The sequence below is a fragment of the Herpailurus yagouaroundi genome, unplaced genomic scaffold (genome assembly GCF_014898765.1).
Source record: "Herpailurus yagouaroundi ecotype Mexico unplaced genomic scaffold, PumYag 29, whole genome shotgun sequence".
Lineage (NCBI taxonomy): Eukaryota > Metazoa > Chordata > Mammalia > Carnivora > Felidae > Herpailurus > Herpailurus yagouaroundi.
The window spans coordinates 7,474,736-7,496,173 of record NW_024412377.1 but is presented as its reverse complement, the minus strand read 5'-3'; the positions used below and the strand labels follow the sequence as shown (position 1 = coordinate 7,496,173).

At 39.5% G+C, this 21,438-nt stretch overlaps 1 protein-coding gene across 2 annotated transcripts in view; it reads right to left on the bottom strand.

The window, feature by feature from the left end:
• MARCHF6 (membrane associated ring-CH-type finger 6) overlaps window positions 1-21,438 on the bottom strand; it is a 76,082-nt gene that overhangs the window by 34,231 nt on the left and 20,413 nt on the right. For both annotated transcript variants that reach the window (XM_040493957.1, XM_040493965.1), the window contains exons 3-10: window positions 21,299-21,372; window positions 18,736-18,879; window positions 13,414-13,486; window positions 9,277-9,445; window positions 6,389-6,578; window positions 4,702-4,763; window positions 3,921-3,953; window positions 2,705-2,756 (exon numbers count right to left, since the gene is read on the bottom strand). In XM_040493957.1, coding sequence (XP_040349891.1) covers window positions 2,705-2,756; window positions 3,921-3,953; window positions 4,702-4,763; window positions 6,389-6,578; window positions 9,277-9,445; window positions 13,414-13,486; window positions 18,736-18,879; window positions 21,299-21,372 — 797 coding nt within the window. The remainder of the gene's footprint in view (window positions 1-2,704; window positions 2,757-3,920; window positions 3,954-4,701; window positions 4,764-6,388; window positions 6,579-9,276; window positions 9,446-13,413; window positions 13,487-18,735; window positions 18,880-21,298; window positions 21,373-21,438) is intronic.

The window sequence follows — 21,438 nt, the reverse complement described above, 5'->3', positions numbered from 1 at the left end:
ATCAAAAGGAACTTAAGACTTAACAACCAAAACTAATGTGTAGACCTTATTTTCATCCTCAAACAAACCAACTGTAAAATGACATTTAAGGAGACAATCTAGGAATTTTTAATATGATGGATTGTTAAAAAAAAAACTTAAATTCTGCTAATTTAGTACAGTGTGATAGACACTATGGTTGAATGAGAAAATATCCTTAAAATTTTCATAATAAAAATTTGTATAGTCTCTTTTCCTCAAGTGTTTCTTGTCATGTTAATACAATTTTATTTTTCTTAATAAAATGTAATTATATTTTCTTTATGGCAAAATTAATTGAGCAGCACAGATTACTAGGGAAGCTACAAGGGGACTCAATCATTAAGACAAAAGAGTGAATCTACAGGATCTGGCCACCACACCTCTCTAATCGATTATATTCCATGGGTAGAAATTATTTTGAACAGGTATTCCCAACATATTTAAAATTATAAATCATATACACATTACTTTACTAATATGTGTATTATAAAGCACGAGAAATTCCTGTAAGAGTAAGCAAAAATTCTATGCAGAATTTTTCCTATTTTGTTCACACCCAGCTCTGATGATGACTCAAATAGGCTCCTGAGAAGCACCAATTGTTAACAATTTCTATCCAATTACACAGCAACTACCAGATAAATATCTGAAATTAAGGTCAGTTTCTCAGTATCATTCCCTTCTACTAGGACACAGCTGCATAATAAGGTTATAATTCTGCAAAGTACATGACCATAAGAGTCCAAAAATGGAGGTGGAAAATTCCAACAGAGCAACTAAAGTAGAAAAGAAATAGGAGTGTGCTTAATCCCAATGGCCATTCACCTTTAAGGAAAAGTATATTCCTAAGAAAAGGAAAACCTCTTGGTTCATTTCAAAAGATCCTAAGTATAATATACACAGGTTTCATACGAAGACAACTTTTTTTATAGCATAAGCTTAGAGGCTGGATTAAAAAAAAAATTTACTTAGATTTGCTTTACATAAATGAGTGCTCCCGTTTCTATAATTCATGTTTTCTTTTTAAGTTTATTTATTTATTTTTTAGTCATCTCTATACCCAATGCGGGGCTCAACTCACAACTCCAAGTTTAAGAGTTGCACGCTCCTCCGAAGAAGCCAGCCAGGTGCCCCACTATAATTCATGTTTTAAAGGCGACTTGTTCCTCCAAACATTAATTCAGCATGAAGCTTTTCTTGCAAGAACAAAGACAAAATCTACACATCATTTTTTCTCTCAAAGAATCAGAACTGTTTCACACTCTATGTATGTATCAATTATTTTACATAATGAAGAATGTATGCAGAATAATCTTCATTTTCATGTTTCCACCCCCCCACCCCAACCCTCGCAAAAGGAAACAAAGAATGAGCTTCCTATCAATTTGCACCATCTTAAATAGCTACTAAAAATTAAGAATCAATGGAACTTTTTCAAGATTATTTTGTTTCAACAAGATACCTTTAAATTTTTTTTGTTCTTTCATAGATAATATTCAGAAATTAGTTTTTCGTCTCATTCTCAAGTCTACATATTCAATGTCTTTTTTACAACACTTCAACACTTCCCGTTGAAGGCCTAACTGCTTTCTGAGTCACAACGTGGTTGGCAACCCAAAACGAGTAACTTAGGATAAAGTGTAAGAACATTGGGAAATCTATACTGCCCCTCCTGAGCAGAATTAAGGGGTAACTCACATGCAGAAAGAAGGAATTTCTCAAAGATCAGCCCTATCAAGAGACGTGTAGCCTGAGGTGTCTCTATGAGACACAAATCGAAGCACAATCTAACAGCCTGATTCTATCAGACTCCACTTCCTTTCCCTTGAGAGGTGCAGGAATTACATCTTTCTCAAAGCAGAAAAACCTGTGAATTCTGTCTCCTCGCCCATCTTCCTTTCTCTAATCACTCCCAACAGGAGGGACTCATGTGTCGTCACAAAATCCTCACAGTTGCAGTTGTCAAAGTGTTTGGAAATGACTTTGCATTTACTGGAATTTGGTTCTAAAGGAAATTCACACTTGGGAAAGGTTCACTTTTCTCCTCAAGCCTCTATCCACCTCTGGTGACAGCTCCCAAGCCAGGGTCTCTAGGAAGGCCTTGGATAGGATTCTGAGAGAGGAAACAAGATCTTCTGCCAAAGGGAAGAACACACAGATAATCACCACAAAACTGGTTCCAGAGACAGGATGATGCCTATCCTCAAGTCAGTCTAAAACCAGCTTCTATAAAAAGAGATGGAAATGCCCCAAAGAAGCAGAGATGGTAGGTAACTATAGTCAATGTCGCTTAGGAAAGAAAAGTTATCTGTATGGGTGGGGCCTTCCAGTACAGGATAACTATCTGAAACCATTTCGTATATCCCTGTGTTTAAAAACAAACAAAAACAAGGGGCGCCTGGGTGGCGCAGTCGGTTAAGCGTCCGACTTCAGCCAGGTCACGATCTCGCGGTCCGGGAGTTCGAGCCCCGCGTCGGGCTCTGGGCTGACGGCTCGGAGCCTGGAGCCTGTTTCCGATTCTGTGTCTCCCTCTCTCTCTGCCCCTCCCCCGTTCATGCTCTGTCTCTCTCTGTCCCAAAAATAAATAAACGTTGAAAAACAAACAAAAACAAAACCCATAACAAGGCTCCAAAAAAACAACTCCTATCTTATTACCATAAATAACAGTATAAACACCACTTACCAAAAACAAGAATGAAGAGTGTGTTTAAAGACACCACCCAGAAGACATGTTCCTAAAAGAAAAGAGCCATTAATAAAACATACTCAATTCTTACTATATGTCTAACGAGACTACTCCACTTACTTAGGAGACTGGAATTTTCACTCTAGAATGTTGAGATTTCATTTCAGAAATTATGTGCAACTTATTTTTCATTACATAGCTCATACAATTAAGCCTAATAAGGCTCAAGTTCATAATGTTACATGTAGAGGAAAAAAAAATCAATCTATAAACATTTCCGCTTCAGAAAGAAGCCACTACAAATCACAGATTCTCACAAAAAATACCCAGATTTCGTTTAAATCAGATGACGCTGAAAATTTCCAAATGGAGGAAAATTTAAAAATCACATTAATTCTGAACTTTTTAATGAATGTAAACTGCACAGTGCTTCTTTCCACTGCCCATTTTGTTCTCATGGTTTCTGCAAGGTCATTTGATCTTCCTTGGTCCCTTTTTTCCCTATGGCACCCCGGTTTTCTCAGTGGAGGTCTTAGAATACTCATTCCCTCTTGGCCATTCATCCACCCCCACAGTTACTTACTACGTATTATCACCTCCAAGATGACTGTCACCTTACATGATTGTTTGAGGCAGTAGGGAATCTTCCCCATGCAGCTAAAGTCATCTTAATACTCAAAAATCCCAAGTGATTTCATATTACAGAACCTGAAAAGAGCATCACTTCTCCTTTAAGGAACTACTCCTCACCTCTGAGCTGTATGTACTCTTTACCAGTAAGTAAAGAAGATAGGTGAGGTTTGGCAAACAGTGGAAACCTAACATGAAAATGGGCCTGTCACCGGGAACACTGCAAAGCTGCTCTATTTTCACCAGTTCAGGCATGAATTAATATACTGCAAAGTTTAAAAAGACCAAAAAAAAAAAAAAAAAAAAATCAAGTTCTTCTTAACTACAATTCTGTATTTCATTTTGTTTTCTAAAAATCAAGTAATCAATAATTACCTTTTTAAATACTATTACCTTTGTTCTTTGCCAATATTTTCAATACACAAAACAGACTTTCTTCAACATATCAAGTAATCAAAAGGCACAGGGCATGCTGACCTTTAGCGTAAAAAGCCAGCACATAATACTGTAAATTTGAAACTGCTGAATCATTAAGATAATTAAGTCACAACTCTTATTATTAAAAAATATTGGCTTTACTTACTAGAAAAACTAGTGATCCATCAAGTCCTAGCATCTAAAATAAATAACAATATACATGAATTAAAGATGCAACAGGATTTTTTTTCTGTTTATAAAAAAGGCTCATTTTCAATTATCTGTAAACATAATCCTTACCCACTACTTTCTAAAACAGCTTATCATTTTCAGAGTAAAAAACTTACTAGAGCTTTATATCTGGGCCTCCTTTTATTCTAAATCTTATGATTATGAAATCAAAACAATTCCATCTTGGGTTTACTTCTTACATTAGCTATGGAGCCAGTCAAGACTTCAGGACCTATCAACTTGCAGTATCAGAATAATACTTCATTTAAATTGTTACTTCATTTTCCAAAAGTCCACAATGTGTTTGTATTAAAGGCCAGAAAATAGAAAAATAGTCAGTAATAACATTATATTTTTAATATTTTCACCACAAACAATATGTCACTTTTCTCTAGAAATTAAAGTTCACAGTTTCCATCAAACGTTGACTACAAAATTAGTGTATAAATATAAAAATGCCTGACTTTAAAACACAGTTTCAGGTTAAAACACTAGAACGCAGGGCACCTCGGTGGCTCAGTCAGTTAAGTTTCCGACTCTTGATCTCAGCTCAGATCACGATCTTACGGTTCATGAGCTCAAGCCCTGCATTGGGCTCTGCGCTGACAGTGAGGAGCCTGCTTGGGTTCTCTCTCTGCCCCTGCCCTGTGCTCTTTCTCAAATAATTAAAATAATTAAAAACAACAACAACACTAGAACGCATGAAAGAATCTTACTCTTTCCCACGTAAGTTCTTCTGCAGCTCGGTCCCACTCTAAAGCATTCCAGTTCATGTCATCTGGAAATATAATTGTCATTTAAAGATTACTGATGGAACCTGAACCACAAACACATTCTTTTAGTTTGGTGTTTTGTAAACCACTGATGAGAAGCTGAACCACATTACTTGCCTGTTAGGGCAGGAAGAACACATATAAACAAATGAAACACATACATAGTTAATTCTAGACTGTGGTTAAGTGTTGGAAAGGCAATAAATACGATTATGTGAAAGAGAGGAACTAAACCAGAATGAATCTGGCAAACTTGAGAAAGATGAGGAAGGCAGGGGACAAGACTTCTTCACGGGGGGAGGGTGGCAGAAGAGACAGTATGAAAGGCAGACAGAGATCCAATCATACAAGCGGGGAAGGTAAAACTGGACTATGTTTTCTTCTTTAGTACAACGGAGAAACCACTACAAGAATTTAAGGCAGGAGGCACTAGGAACATTCTGTGCAGTGAGAATACAGTGGGGCGAGAGCAGAGAACAGCAGCTCATTCGGAGCTATTGTGCTGGACGAGAGAGGGAAATGGAGGCTGCATCAGGGTGGCAGCAGGGCCACGTTCTCAGAGCCTTTGAACACACACTCGCCCCTCCCGATGAAGGCCGCTTGCTCCCATGACCCAACTTGCTTCTCATCCTTCGAGGTCTCAGCTGTCACCGACTCTGAGCTACCCGGAGAACCTACTTAAAAAGGGTCTTTCCCAAGAGCATCCTCAGAGCAACCTGCACACTTATCACAATGTGTAACGAGGTACTTGTTCACTTGGGTATTCCTGCTTCTTCACAGAGACCAGAAATTCCATGAAGGCAGGGACCCGAGTGCCGGCGCCCGGGAGGCACTCCGATGTCAGCAATGTCAAGAGGGCCTAGACACAGTATGGTGCTTGACAGGAAAACTCTGGGGTGAGAGGGGGAAATGGAGGTGGTGAGCTAGCGATATAGCAGGCTGGTGGGCACAGTCTTGGATTTTCTTAACTTTCTGGAGTCACAAACTGCTAGAAAAGAAGAGAAATGGCCTCCTTAATGGCATCTGGCCTGCCGTGTACACCTCAAGAATTCTTCTTTGATATAAAAAGCTGTGCTGACTTAACAGAAATGGAAAGGAACAAAGTATATCTGTATCAAATTCCTTTAAAAAAAAAAAAAACCTAGGATCTACTACAACTTACAAGTAACTTCTTCCTATTCATTCTAGAAAAGTCCCACACAAAGCAGGATTTTAAAACACAGAACGTGGGGCGCCTGCGTGGCTCAGTCGGTAAAGCATCCCACTTGGGCTCAGACCACGATCTCGTGGTTCGTTGAGTTCGAGCCCTGCATCAGGCTTGCTGCTGTCAACACAGAGCCTGCTTCGGATCCTCTGTCCCCTTCTCTCTGCCCCTCCCCCGCCTGCACTCACCCAAAAATAAACATTAAATACATAAATAAAACACAAAATGTACCCTGCTTCACAGGAAAAAAAAAAATTACACGTATGTATATCCAGAAATGCAAGTTTGCAAAACAGAGTAAAAACAGGCCGGAAATACAACTCCAAGCCCATAAAATTTTGAAAATTCTAGTCCTTCTCCTCAAGGAAAGCTGGAAGTGGGTTCATGGTCATGGAGGGAGCAGAAGGATGGGCCAGCGGCCATTACCCTGGGCCCCGTTGTTGGCATCGGCTGCATCTTCCCCGCCCGCGTCCTCTTCCTCCTCGTTGTCCTCCTCCTCTTCTTCTGCCTGATCGTCCTGGGCATCAGGGTTTTCTCCCACCACCGCGTTCTCGGCCGGCGGGTTAGCAGGCTGGTCAGGGGCCACATTTTCAGCACCATTGCCTCCCGCTGGAGCCTAAAGTGACAGAGAAGCCCAGAAATTTAGCTAACTTGTCTCAGTTTTGCTCTATTTCCAAATAGCACTCTTCCTGCTAAAAAAATAAAACTAATAAACACACACACTGTTAAAATTCCAAAACATACCTCTCAAAGTCACCTTTTCTACAAGTATCTGATTTTGGATCAACTCAGTATATAAGAGCGTGAATTCATGTCACAGTGTCTATATTCATTCAGTACAATTTAGGGATTTCACAAAACAGCACAGGAAATGGGTTAACAAATCTGGCTGGCTATTCCGAACGCATGATTCCATAATCCTTCTTCACCTTTAAACATTTTTTTTTGAGGACCAAACTTTAACATTTCAAGCACATCCCAAATGAGTTACTGGTGTGGTTACAGAAGCTTCTATTCATGCCAGCAAAGCAAGAATGGAGAATTCAGAAAGTTAAAGCAATATTCCCTTTGTATACATAAAAACAGTACGTTAAAACATGTCACAAAAGGAGGCAAAAAAGGAGGCATTCAGCAGAGTAAAAATAAGCAGCAGGCTGACTGTCTTAACAACAGGAGAGAGAAACTGCTGGAGTTCACAGTTTCAGGAAACCGCTGCATCAGCCAAAAGAGATCCAGACCTGAGTTCTGATTTATTATTACAACTAGTCAAAGGCAAACTCAAGGAAAACCAAGGTTAGACTTCCCACGACTGCAGTCAGATCTTGCAACAAGAGAACTCTGGTTACTTCTCATGCAGGCTGAGCAAGAAGGAGCAATGAGACTCAACCAGGGATTCTGACCCCAGGCTGCCATCCCTGCACCTGTGCTCTGAGCTCCTCAGGCAAGACAACCTGGAATTACTCGTACGCCAACATCTCCAGTCTGTTCCTCTGTGTAAACACTGGGTCTCAGCCACTGTCCAGCAAGATCCTGGAGAGGTCTGAGGACACCCTTGAGCCCAGCTGCCACCTCTACCTGGAGGCTACAGGGTTGGGAGGATTCCTTCAACGGAATGATCTCAACGTGTTCCAGTCTTCATCAAGGCCATCCGGGGAAAGCCCAGAAGGCTCTTGTGGAACCTGGACCTGGGGAGCCATTATTAGGATGACCTCTGGCTCCTGAGCCACCATCTCATTTGGTGGTGACCTTATTTGATCATTCTGTATTTCTCTATTTCTTAGTGTCTTTGGGTACCCTTCCAACTCCATTCTTCACCTCTGGGAAAAGAGAACTCAGATTCCCCTGAGGGTGGCGGGGGCAGCTCATGAGGAGACTCAAACCTCACAACCAACTCTGGGAAAGGGTGGCAATTCTTCTTTACTGCCTTCACTGACCATCTCAGGGACGAAAATAGTTTTACTCATTACCTATTCGTTTACACCCGTACAGATATAGAACTTAATTCTCAGTTATCAGTTAAATACTTGAGGAAAAGGTGTCTAATTCCTGCTCAGTAGGTGAACCTATCCATATGGATGCTGTCAGTTCCCACATGCATTCTCCTCTGGCTCTTACTAAGTTCTGCTACCGACCAAATGCAAAGACACAGCTACAGTTAAGGAAAACACTGAACCCCCATGGAGTCAATAAAGATTCTTAAAAAACTGCATTAAATGCTTCAAAATATGAGGTACGACCATAAATGTAGTAATGCTACATAAGAAGTATCTTTTCTTTCTAGTCTCACATCTTGCATGTGTGATTTGCTAAGGAGAAGTTACACTCTTAACTCTGTAAAGAAAAAATTATGATTGAATTTGGGGGCACCTGGGTGGCTCAATTGGTTGAGCGTCCGACTTTGGTTCAGGTCACAATCTCATAGTTCGTGGGTTCAGGCCACACGTTGGGGTTTGCACTCACAGTGCAGAGCCTGCTTGAGATTCTCTGTCCTCTCTCTCTGCTCCTCCCCTGCTCCTGCATGCTTTCTCTCTCAAAAATGAATGAACGTTAAAAAATTTTTTTAAAAAGAATGTCAGAATTTGAGGACACCAAGCTACACACTGACACAGCAAAAGGTCCTTAAATGAAAAATTAAGTTGTTAATTATCATTCTGAGTATCTTAGAGTCAATTTTTCATAATAAAACTGTATGAAGTGTAAGTAGTTTTCGAACATAAGTAGTTAATATTTTGACATTGTCAGCCCCAAAATTTCTCAGCAAGCAAGACACTAAAAATCATTTACCTTATCCTCTTTCTCTTAATACTTCTAGCAAATGCTCCTGTATCTAACATTAAGCATGGCATCTCTCATCAAGAAACAGTGAAAATGCACCAGACTGTTAACAGGGTTCCGATTTTTCTACTTTTGGTAATGTTGCTACCGGGAGCAGGAAACACAAGCAATTTACATATGAAGAAACTGATGAAGCAAAGAGGTATGCAGCCTCCTTAGTGCCAGGCGGCACATCAGCATCATATCCAGGAAGTACACATGGTAACTTCCAGGCCAGCGCTAAGCAGTAAATCCCGGCAAAGAGAATGCAAGAGCGCTTGGGTACACCCTCACCATTGTTCCCAATCTCACTAGAAAATTAAGAGGCAAAGAAAAAGTAGCCTTCTTTTGATTTTTTGCATCTCCCTTAATCTTCTCCCAAACCTTTTCACTGTCCTGCTTCTGAATAAGGGGCACAGGAGTCAAGGGCTTAGGTCTCAGAAGGTGACAGTAATTCCCACGTCCTACTCAGATAGAATCACCGGGGGCGAGGGAGTTACCTCATTGTGGTGGTGCCCAGCAGCATTGAAGGGGGGGGCAGCATGCTCCAACCAAATCGGTGCCCCCCCGTGGACTATCTGCTCTCGCAACCACACGAGGCTGATGAATGCACACAGCGTGCACGTCACCACGAAACAACCCTGCAAACAATCCGCCAATAAATTGTCCCTATTAAAAAAAAATTATAGAGAATTACTCCAAAGAACACTTAAAATTAAGAAAACAAAGGTAACAACATTTCATTTTACACTTAAATGTCAGAAGAATGGCCAGAAAAAGAAGTCATCATTTTCTGGGTGAAATCAGCCTCTGAGAATTACTTCTGAGAATGGTGAAATTCTAACTATCTTATAAGCTGACCAAATATATTTATTTCTACATTTCTACTATGTGTGTTTTTATTTTAATAAGCAAAGAATAACATAAGAACTACACAGAACTTAGCTACCTAGCCTCTCTATGAACATGGCTTAGAAACAGGGGCAGGCAAAAAGCAAAAAACCAAAAGCAGCCGAACGTACATGTAATTTACTAGAGGTGAGTGACTGTCCAACCCTCAGGGAGACTCTCCTTATCCTTACTTTACACACAAGTTTAACAAACTTGGTTGGCTGAGACCCACACACATGAAGATAACCAGTAAAACAGAAAGGGACAGAAGCACCTCCAGAAAGGCCTAATGACAATGCCCAAGAAAGGCTGAGAGATACTCGCTATGCAGTGTATAAGACAAAGTCTGTAACGCACTTTAGACAAGTGTCACTTAGAAAGCAGATCGAATTTTGATGGCAACTGCAAACATACCGGTAGTCCCTCAACCAGTTCAGAAAGACATTACGGTTCCTTTACAGTCGTACATGAAAATACATTATTATGACACCAAAGACCTCTTTGTTCTCTCCCTCTCTGAAAGGGCTTGTCCTTCCCCAGCCTACGTCTGATTTCAGAATAATTCAAGGATAACTCAAAAATCTTGGTGGCCTTAGGAAAATCTTCCATCAGAATGGAATGACTTTTTTCCTCCATGGAAAGTCTGAAGAAGGATCCGTTTGAGCAATCTCAGCCTACAAGCTCCAAACTTAAAGAACTGATGTGGCCCACAGATATGATCTGGAATATATCCCAATCAAAAGAGGAATGCTAACCACTCCTGAGCTAAGGAACCCTTCAGATTATTAAAACTCTGATAGCTTGGGACTAAAACACCCCCTTCTCTACTCTCTACTTGTCACCAGCAATAAGAATAACAACTGTTTGACGTCAGTTTTAAACAGTAACAAACCCTTTGTAGGGTTCTTTTCCCTCCTATCTAGAGTCAGGGCTGGTTCTGTGAACTGCCTGGATGAAGAAGAGGCTGTCTGAGTTTAGCGCCTAGAAGACAGCTTGTGAGCTTCCACTTTCACTCTTTTAGAATGCTGCCCTGTGTCCACCACCTACAGAAGCCCCACTGGCTTTCTGCGAGATGAGAGGCCACGTGGAAGAGAACCAAGGCACCCCAGCCAGAGCCATCCTAGACCATCCAAACCAAGGGCAACACATGAGTAACTGAGGCAAGCCCAACAGATGAACTGATCAGCTGAGCCCAGCTCAAACTGCTGGCCCCCAGAATTATGAGCAAACAAAATTACTGTTGTTTTAAGTCAGTAAGTTTTGGGGGCAGTATGTTTTAAAGCAGTAATTAACTGCTTTAGTATGTTGTGCCTAGAGATGATCTGAAGAACTTAGCTACAGAATATATAAGCAGCAGCTACAATATTAAGAAATTTAAAGTAAAATTGCAGAAATAAAATTAATACTATAGAGAAAATTAAATAATGCTCACTAAAAAAAAAAAAAAAGTAGTTTAGCTAAAATTGCTTTCAGGAAAACTGGCTCAATTCTTCAAACTGTAAAAGGCAGCATGGAATTATAAAACCAAACCATGTTTACAATTTCTTTTGACTATCCCCCCGATCCATGCCTTCGGTGTTCTTCCCGTGAATCAGCAGTGTCTCGAAGGCGATTCTGGTGTCTCACCAACCAATCAGGTTAGAAAGAAAAGGGGTGCTTGCCAATGTAAGGCAAGCAACGGCTCTGAGCTTTGGGGATAATTCTGCTATAACACTACCACAAGTACTCCAAATTCACATGGAGTTTTTACGGATATATGTGAATTTAATCTTTGAATAGCCCACCCAAATCCCTGAGGCATGATCTTCCTGACTTTACAGATGAGGAAACGGATTCAGAAATTTCCAGTGATTTGCCCAAGGTCACCAAAAAACTTCCAGCTACAGACACTGTATTCCAATGCTAGGGTTCCTTCTGTTACAACCAACTACCTCTCTGTATCACCTGAGTGATCACACCTGCCAAATAACCAGCTGTTCAATGGTTCTACCAATAAGAAGTGAAGGTAGCTAGTAAAGTACTACACTTGGTCTGGCATTTTCACTGACATGGCTTCCATAAACACCTGTTTTTCACATAGCCGAAGCCTCCCAAATCAGGCTTTGGTAAATGTTAACTTAGCCATTAAAACAGAAACCATGAGAAAAATAATGTATCTCTACTTCATTAAACTGTCCAGATAGGAACTCAAGCCAACTTTTCTAAACAACTGAGATACTGACTAGCCTCTACTACACACACTCATAAACTATAATGGTTTACGGAATTTTAGTCCAAACTAAATGGAATAAGCCTTCCCTACGTGAAATGGTTCTTTCATTAGTTTATACCTATTAAAATAAGACTTCCATCCCACTTAGCAGTCACCCCTTGCTTTTTCTGACCTCCCTCACTACTTCTAATATGTATCTTTGCTTTGTACACAATTCCTAACCGAAAGTCAGAGGTGAACTATGTCATACACACAAATGACAGCTGAGCCATTTAAGACAGACTTTTTAAACTTCTATACTAAGACCATGCTCTGGATGGCTGAGATAAAAAAATCTGATGTCCAGAAAAGGGATCACTATCCTGTTGGTTTCTACTGCATCATTTCACAAAAGGCCTGTATTTTTACACAAAGGGTTATCTCCTTACACTAATTCCAGATTTTCAAGTGTGTTAAATTACTGCTTCCCTGTTTTGTCATGGCCATAGCCATCAGTGCCCTATTTCGAGGCCTTTGTCTACTTCTAAAAATTACTTTATCACAGCTGTTCTTCAAAAATGAAAACAAAAAACAATTCTAATGTAAATAAGGCTCAAGCTGAAAACCTTCAATGAAAACCTATTATTCCCTATACTGCCAAAGAAACAGACATAAATGAAGTACCTTGCCTGTTCTACCCAAAAAGGTATAACCAGCAAGTAGAAAAACCAAGTCACAGATACAACCAATGTTTCTAAATATTTAGAAACATGATTAGAAGTAATGATGCAGATGCAACAGACTTCAAAGAATTCCTAATTTCTTTTCTATTGGAAATACAGCTTGCTCTCTCCTTTTGCCGAGTGACTTATTTTTATGGTAATATACTCTGAATACTTTTGTTCACAGAAGGGTTTGATACTGTTCTTTGTTCTCACTGACATAAGGATCAGGAACCTAAGGTCAACTGGGTACAAAAGATTTGGCAAATATAGGTGCAATTTTGGTAGGCTGAATATTCTAGTGATCCTGATACAGTTAATCATTTACAGCATTTCTAATTCTGACATCAGTAATAAAACACATGTCTTTCCCCCCAAAAACGCCATTACGATGCTTGATGTCAAATTAAGATACAGTAAAACAATGACCACGAACAAGTTTTTTTAGAGTCCATATTCTAATAATCACAAGAAACATTTAAAAAATAAATTTGTATTCAAATGCCTATGTCATTAAAAACACATGTTTAAATGAACTCTCAGCATAGGAACACAGCAGCATAGATCTCACATTACATGAGCCTATTTAAGAGGTGCCCCCCCGCCCCCCGGTTACAAAACAGTCCTTTAAAACATATCTGTTTTTAAACAAACATGTACATGTTGTCAGCCACTTCTTCTGTACCTATAACTGTCAGACTAAGACACATAAGTTACTTTTTGTCCTCAGAACAAAAGGAATTTTCAAATTGTAAGAAACGTAAATGTGTGCAGGAAAAATGAGCACTCTCTGTGCTGTGCAGCCTTCCAGCGTCACAAGGTTCAGTACTCACGTGGACAGCATGTCCAGTGGCAGTGTCAGTAGTGAGCTCACGGAGCCAGTAAACAAGCACTTGTAGATACGGCCTAGCAAAAAGAGCAAGACAGCATGTGGTTATAACGCTCACCATGAACTCAGGGCCTCGATTAAACAGCGGTAAAGTGAAAGCCACTGAAATATTTAGTCTTTGCAAGGCTGTCTTACTACATTAAACACTATACTAGGCAATACGATACAATACTACATCAAAAAAACCCAACACGGTGAACTAAGCATAAAAATAGTGAATCAACATCACACACTAATGTTGAGAGCTTAGATTCTCTATAGACTGACTTGTTTCTATTGAATGAGCTTAGATGTTTGAAAAGGAAAAAAATTCTACATTAAAGACCTCCAAATTACAACACGGAGAATTTTTTTGAACCGAGAATTCTAAAATTCATGGAGTCTGCTCACAAAAATAAAAGGTTTCAGTTCCAAAGGTATACAATTTGAAATTAAGAGGACTTTCCAGAAGAGTAAAGGCTCTAATAACATGAATAGCAAACTAACAACCAATTTTGAAACTACACAGACTAAGGGTCTGGCCATGAAGGGAAAAAAAGATCAAGTGTGGGTGAATGCACCGCCATCCCCTCATCCTCTTACTCAGAAAAGTCAAGAACAGAAATGGGGCCCATGAGGAAACAGCGGAGATTTTCCTTCTAACCAGAACTTGTATATTAGTTTAAGCACTCCCTATGGCCTTGTATCAAAAATTTTCAGTGACCTCAACGGCTGTTTTCAAAAGCCAAATCGAAATGAAAAGGTAGGAAAAGATTTCTGTAATAGCAATGACTTACATACATTTATAAAATATTCCAAACAAGTATGGTTGTAACAAAGTAAAACTGACAACAGACCAAATGTCTGTAGATAAGAAAATGGATTCATAAATTACAGGTGTCCTCAGTGCAGAGTGCTTTGCATCCATTAAAAACTAAGGTAGCTCAACAAGTTCTCACATGGAAAGGTCCCAGGGTACACTGCTAACTTAAAAAAGTTAGACTAGGGGCGCCTGGGTGGCGCAGTCGGTTAAGCGTCCAACTTCAGCCAGGTCACGATCTCGCGGTCCGTGAGTTCGAGCCCCGCATCAGGCTCTGGGCTGATGGCTGAGAGCCTGGAGCCTGTTTCCGATTCTGTGTCTCCCTCTCTCTCTGCCCCTCTCCCGTTCATGCTCTGTCTCTCTCTGTCCCAAAAATAAATAAACGTTGAAAAAAAAAAATGAAAAAAAAAAAAAGTTAGACTAAAAAAAAAAAATTACAGACCATGTATTTGTGGCAGAACTTAAATTCTGAGTACGAATGTGTGCGTGTGTGTGTGTGTAACAAGTGAGAACAGAGATTCAGCTTGTTGACTGTATTATGTAAATTCTTTAAGTCCCTACTTAATTTATTATTTGATCTACTGCTTTTAGAGAGGTTAGTCTTCCACTTGACTATGAACACTTTACATACTTCGAAGTCCTGTTCTCTGGTGCATAAAAGTTCTTCAATTTTATTTGCTTGGTAGCCTGTGCATTTTACTCATACAAAATAAATGCTTTTTACCCATTAAAGCGTTTCATCTTGAATGACATCTGGCTGATTAATGCTGTTCCTTTGTTTTGTCAGCATTTGCTGACATCCCTCTAGCATTAACCTGGGCTGCTCTGTACTTATCTCTTACAGTGAATCACTTTTCTCTGTACAGAACCGTAAGCCCCTATCTTGCAATAGATAAATCTCAAGTCTTAGGATCACAGAAGTTGCAACCTTACCCCTTCCTCTCTTACTTCCTCCCTCTACCCTCTCTCCCTGTCTTTCCTGTCTTTTGTTAGATTTTCCAAGTATTTGCTGTTTCCTACTCCCACTCCCCAGGATAAAAACTCAATCCCACTTCTACTCTTCTGGCACTCAGTTTTAAGTTTCATTTTGTTACTTCTTATTAGGGTAAAATTTACGTGACTCTTAAGTATGTGTCTGGGGGAATTTTTATATATGTACATATATCCAAGAAACTACCACCCAGATCAAGATATTCAGCATTTCTAGCTCCGTGGAAGGTTCCTCAATCCCCTTCCCAGTTGGAATCTCCAGCAAAAGGTAGCTGCTAGTCTGATCTCTATCACCATAGATCAATTTGGCCTACTTAAAATTTTTTTTTTTTAATGCTTATTTATTTTCAAGAGAGAGAGACAGAGCGCAAGTGGGAGAGGGGCAGAGAGAAAGGGAGACACAGAATCTGAAGCCGGCTTCAGGCTCCAAGCTGTCAGTACAGAGCCCAACACGGGGCTTGAACTCACCAATTGTGAGATCATGACCTGAGCCAAGTCAGCTGCTCAACCAACTGAGCCATCCAGGCACCCCCAATTTGGCCTACTTTGAAATTTCACATAAATGCAATCCATACTCTTTTGTGCCTCGCTTCTTTCTCTCAGAGTAAAATTCATCCATGTTATTCCATATCACAATAATCACCTATTTTTTCACTGCTAAGTAGTATTCCATTGTATAGATAAACCACAATGTACGCACTCTACTGTTGATAGGTATTTGGTTGGTTCCAGTGAACTCCTATTAGCAAAGCTGCTGTGATCATTCTTTTTTTTTTTTTTTTTTTAAAAAACTCAATATTGTTTTTTTTTTTTTTTTTTTCCACGTTTATTTATTTTTGGAACCGAGAGAGACAGAGCATGAACGGGGGAGGGGCAGAGAGAGAGGGAGACACAGAATCGGAAACAGGCTCCAGGCTCCAAGCCATCAGCCCAGAGCCTGACGCGGGGCTCGAACTCAGGGACCGCGAGATCGTGACCTGGCTGAAGTCGGACGCTTAACCGACTGCACCACCCAGGCGCCCCTGCTGTGATCATTCTTACACACGTCTTTTAGAGGACACAGGCTGTAGTTTCTGTCAGCTATATTCCCAGAAATGGAACTTCAGGTTGGATCATAGGTATTTGTAATATTTAGCATCTGTCATATACTGCCACACAGTTTTCTGAAGTAGTCACGCCATATATATTCCCTCCACCAAGGCATGTTCCAGATGCTCCACACCCTAAGAAACATTTGGCATTGTCTTCTATTTTAGTTTCAGCCATTTTGTGGAGTATGTAGTAGTATCTTCTTGTGCATTTCCCTGATGACTAATGATGCTGAGCAGCTTTTTGTGTGTTCACTGGCTATTTAGATCATCTTCTTTCCAGAAACACCTGTTCAAATCTTTTGTCTACTTTTTATTTGGGTTGTCTGCCTTTTTCTTACTGACTTTTATAGGAGTTCCCTACATACTGTAGATACAAGTCCTTTGTTTGAAGTATGTATTGCAAATATCTTCTCTCTGTGGCTTGCCTTTCTCAAAGGTATCTAAGCATGAATAAAAGTTCTCAATTTCACTGAAATCCAATTTATTCAGTATTTTCTTTTATGGTTATTCTCCCATGTTTTTTTTTTTAGAAGTCTTTTGGTTGTAACATGCACATTCAAGATTATGATCCAACTCAAATTAATTTTTGTGTCAGGTGTAAGATAATGACACGGTTCATTTTTCATCTGGCCAGCCAGGTGATGCTGTACCATATACTGAAAGGATCAGCTTTCTTCCACTGAACAGCAGTGGTACCTCTGTTGTGATTCAGGTGATGATGCAGATGTGAGTCTAGTTCTGGGCTCTATTTGCTTACCTCTATTATTTTTAATATGCAGTCACACTATATTTTCCTATCTGTATCTAGAGCACCCACAGTCCCCTCACAAATAAAAATTACCAATCACTATGGATTAAAATTGCTGGTTAGCTGTGAGAAGCACTTGTTTCTTTTTCTTTGTAGCTCATGCCTTTCTGATTTCTTACTCATTTTGGTGAAGTATGTCCTCAAATGCTTTTTTCATAAATAGTTTGAGGTGGCAAGCTTTTCGTGCCTTTGCACTGACTGAAATGTCTGCATTTTGTCCCTTCATCTGAGAATAATTTATGGGTAGATTTCCGGTTCAAAAATTCTGTCAAAATCTGAAGTCTCTGCTGTCTTCTGGCATTCAAAGCTGCTGATTTTAAGTCTAATGCCAGTCTGATTTTCATTACTTTGTAGGACAATCTGAAAATGGATTATCTACCATCCTGTTCAGCCCTGGAAGACCAGAATGTCTAGGTTTATGAGTCTCTGTCCTTTATCATGGTCAGCTGTCTTTCAATCGAAAAGAGGCTGGTCATTTCCTCATGTCCAGTATCTCTTTCACCTTTTCAAAGTACTTACTAGACAGATCGTGAAACAACTGGATACAGCCTTTACCTCCTGATTTTTCCCCTCATACTTGCAACTTCTTGTCTCTGAGTTCCATCCTAGAGAACTCCTTGCTCAATCTCCTAGTTCACCACCTCACTCTTCAACAATACTTATTCTGCTATTTGATGTATCCCCCAAAGACTTTCATCTTCATGAATGATCAAGTGTATTTTATTCTAAAGAGAAACGACGATATGAATTATGCTTATTTAAAAATCTCATTTGCATCTAATTCCAAAGAATCGTATCTGCACACTCTGGAACCATATGCTATCTAACCTTCTGCATGTCTTTAAAAACAAAAAACAGGGGAACCTGGGTGGCTCGGTCGGTTAAATGTCAGACTTTGGCTTGGGTTGTGATTTTTGTAGTTCACGTGCTTGAGACCTGCATCGGGCTTGCTGCTGTCAGCATGGAGCCCACTTCGGACCCTCTGTTTCCCCCCCCCCCACCCCACCCCTTCCCTGCTTGTGCATGAACACACACACGCTATCTCAAAAACGAGTAAACATTTAAATAATAAACACACAAAAAAGTAAAAACACAAAAGGGATCAATTAAGGGTTAGTATACCAACCTATAGAAAACCTCCTATATCTTGAAAGATAAGCCTCCCAATTATTCAGGACTATAATGATAGATACACGTGTTGTCTTTTAAAAGAGGAAGAAAACCTCAAAATAGTCCATCTTCTGCAATCTTTGAAATTTCTAATATACTTCAGAGAATAAAAATCATGGTCCTTCCAATTATAATTTGCTTTTGCTTTTTCAACTCTTTCATGAACCTTCATTATTAGCCTCTGTATGCTGTGTTTGTCTTTCCCACATTCATTTGATAAAATGATCTGTTGATAACAGTTCTTAATTTAGGTGGATGTTTTCTAAGTGAGGCTTTCCAAATACATGAAATTATAATATCAAATAATTAAATACCATTTGAACACAAATATGATATAATATAACTTTGTAATATTAAATAGTTATGTAAATTTTAAATTACTCCAACCACGGAGAAGTGAATACTCACATGCTGTAAGAGGAACAACTCCCAACCATGCAAAGGCCACAAGTGTATAATGAAACCAGTATCGTATTGCAGTGCCAATACTTGTAACCAGTCCGGCAAATATGTCTTGGATTGGAAGCCGTGAAGGCATATCTGGAGAATAAACTAGAAGAGAAGAAAAAGTACATAATTTCATGAAGATTTAAAAATAGCTTAATTCATAAATATAAAATAGGCATGTAGTGCTAGCTTAACTTTCAATCTTTGTATTGCACTTATTTTTTCCTATTAAAAAAGGGAATCAAACAGTCACAATGATACCACATTTACCCAGAACTCATTGGAGAGCAAATCACGTGTTAAATGCAGAAGCCAACAAAAAAGCCTTATGTGCAGGAGAAAAGATTCAAGAGAAGTTCATATTCCCTCAGTCACTACCATGAACTTCATGCATAGCTAATTTATACATATTTTAGCATTCAAACAATATGTTTTCCCAAATTAAAGATCAGATAAAGCAAACAGGAGCAAAAGGTGAAGCTGTTGGCATGTTAAAGAAAACCCTCCTAAGTCAAAACCGCAATTAAGATACCACCTTATATCTGTCAAAGGGCTATTATGAAAAAGACAAGGAATAATACGCGTTGGCGAGGATGTGGAGAAAAAGGAACCCTCGTGCACTATGGGTGTGAGAATGTAAATTGGCACAGCCACTGTGGAAAATAGTATGGAGATTCCTCAAAAAATTAAAAACATACAGCATCATACAATCCAGTAATTCCACTACTGGGTATTCACCCAAGGAAAACAAAAACACTAACTCGAAAAGATACACGCACCCTTATATTTATTGCAGTATTACTTACAATAGCCAAGATATGGAAGCAACCCACCAAGTGTCCACTGGTAGATGAAAGGATAAAGAAAAAATACTACACACACACACACACACACACACACACACACACACACACACAGGAATATTGCTCAGCCATGAAAAATAATAAGATCCTGCCATTTGTGACAGCAAAGATGGACTTAGAAGGTATTATACTAAGTGCAATAAGTCAGTAAGTAAAATACAAATGCCATATGATTTTACTCATATATGCAATCTAAAAAACAAAACAAATAAATGAACAAAAAAGCAGTAACAGACCCATAAGTACAGAGAACAAACTGGTGGTTGCCAAAGGGGAAGGGGAGGGGGGCAAAATGGGTGAAGGACAGTGGGAGGTACGGGCTTCCAGTTACGTAATAAGTCATGGGGATAAAAAGTATAGCAGAGGGAATAGAGTCAATGGTACAATAATAGCACTGTATGGTGAAAGTTGGGTAGCTACACTTGCGGTGAGCACAACATAACAGAGTTCTGGAATCACTATGCTGTACATCAGAACTAATCTAACACCGTGTCTCAACTATACTCCAATTTAAAAAAAAGGAAGAAAGAACCCTCCTTCCCAAATACAAGCCTGAAACACAGCACTCAAAAAGTACAATCCACAGTAAAGTCATTTCATGTGGAAGCAAATACCCCGCTGATGTCTGTTAGCCAATTGCATCTCCCCAATTTCAGCACAATAACTAATATTCCAAACAGTAAATTCAGATCTCCCCATCTCTCTGTAAAATCTGGTTCAACACACTCAGAGGAAGGTTTGGCCATGTTTTAGAAAGATCTCTTTATTTTTTCTAAATGTTTATTTTTGAGTGAGTGAGAGAGTGAGAGAGAGAGTGAGAGTGAGAGTGAGAGTGAGAGTGAGAGAGAGAGAGAGAGAGAGAGAGAGAGGTGAGCAGAGAAACAGAGAATCCCAAGCAGGCTTCAGGCTCTGTGCTGTCTGCACAGAGCCCAATGCAAGGCTTGATCTCACAAACTGCGAGACCACGACCCTAGCTAAAATTAAGAGCTGAACACCCAACCAACTGAATTGCCCAGATGCCCCTAAAGTTATTGTTTTTAAAAGGAATCCTTATTGTTCAGAGATACATACTAAAATATGTACCAATGAAAATAAATGAGATTTGCTTTAAAAAGGATAGGGAGGTGGGGAACAAGAACACAGGTAAGAAATACCACGTAAAGGCCATGATTTGAAAATGAGTCAAACTAAGAGATATGAACAGGGGGCTTATTATACCTTTTTTTAATGTTTGAATTTGTCCATAATAAAAAGTTAAAAAATAAAGAAGGAAGGAACATCTCACAAATTAAATCACTCTTTCTCACATACACATGCATTTGTGTGTTGAAAGCTGACATGTAGTTTTAAAAAAGATTTTCCTGGGGCGCCTGGGTGGCTCAGCCAGTTAAGCGTCTGACTTCGGCTCAAGTCATGATCTCATGGCTAGTGAGTCTGAGCCCGGCATAGGGCTCTGTGCTGACAGCTCAGAGCCTGAAGCCTGCTTTGGATTCTGTTCTCCCTCTCTCTTTGCCTCTCCCCCGCTCACGCTCTCTCAAAAATAAACAAACATTTAAAAAAACATTTTTTTAATATTTTCCCAAAATTTTATACTTTTATTAAATATCTTTATGTTACTAGTTATAACTCCAAAACGCAATGCAAACTTCTAAAGAACTTACTTGGTGTGAAAGCAAATCTGTGCTTGCATAATTCACAGTATTCTTTTCGACTGTGTTTCAGCCACTGAACTAAGCTGCAATCAAAAATACATTAATAAGCATAGTACTTACAGCAAAGAAACTTTAAGATTTCACTGAAA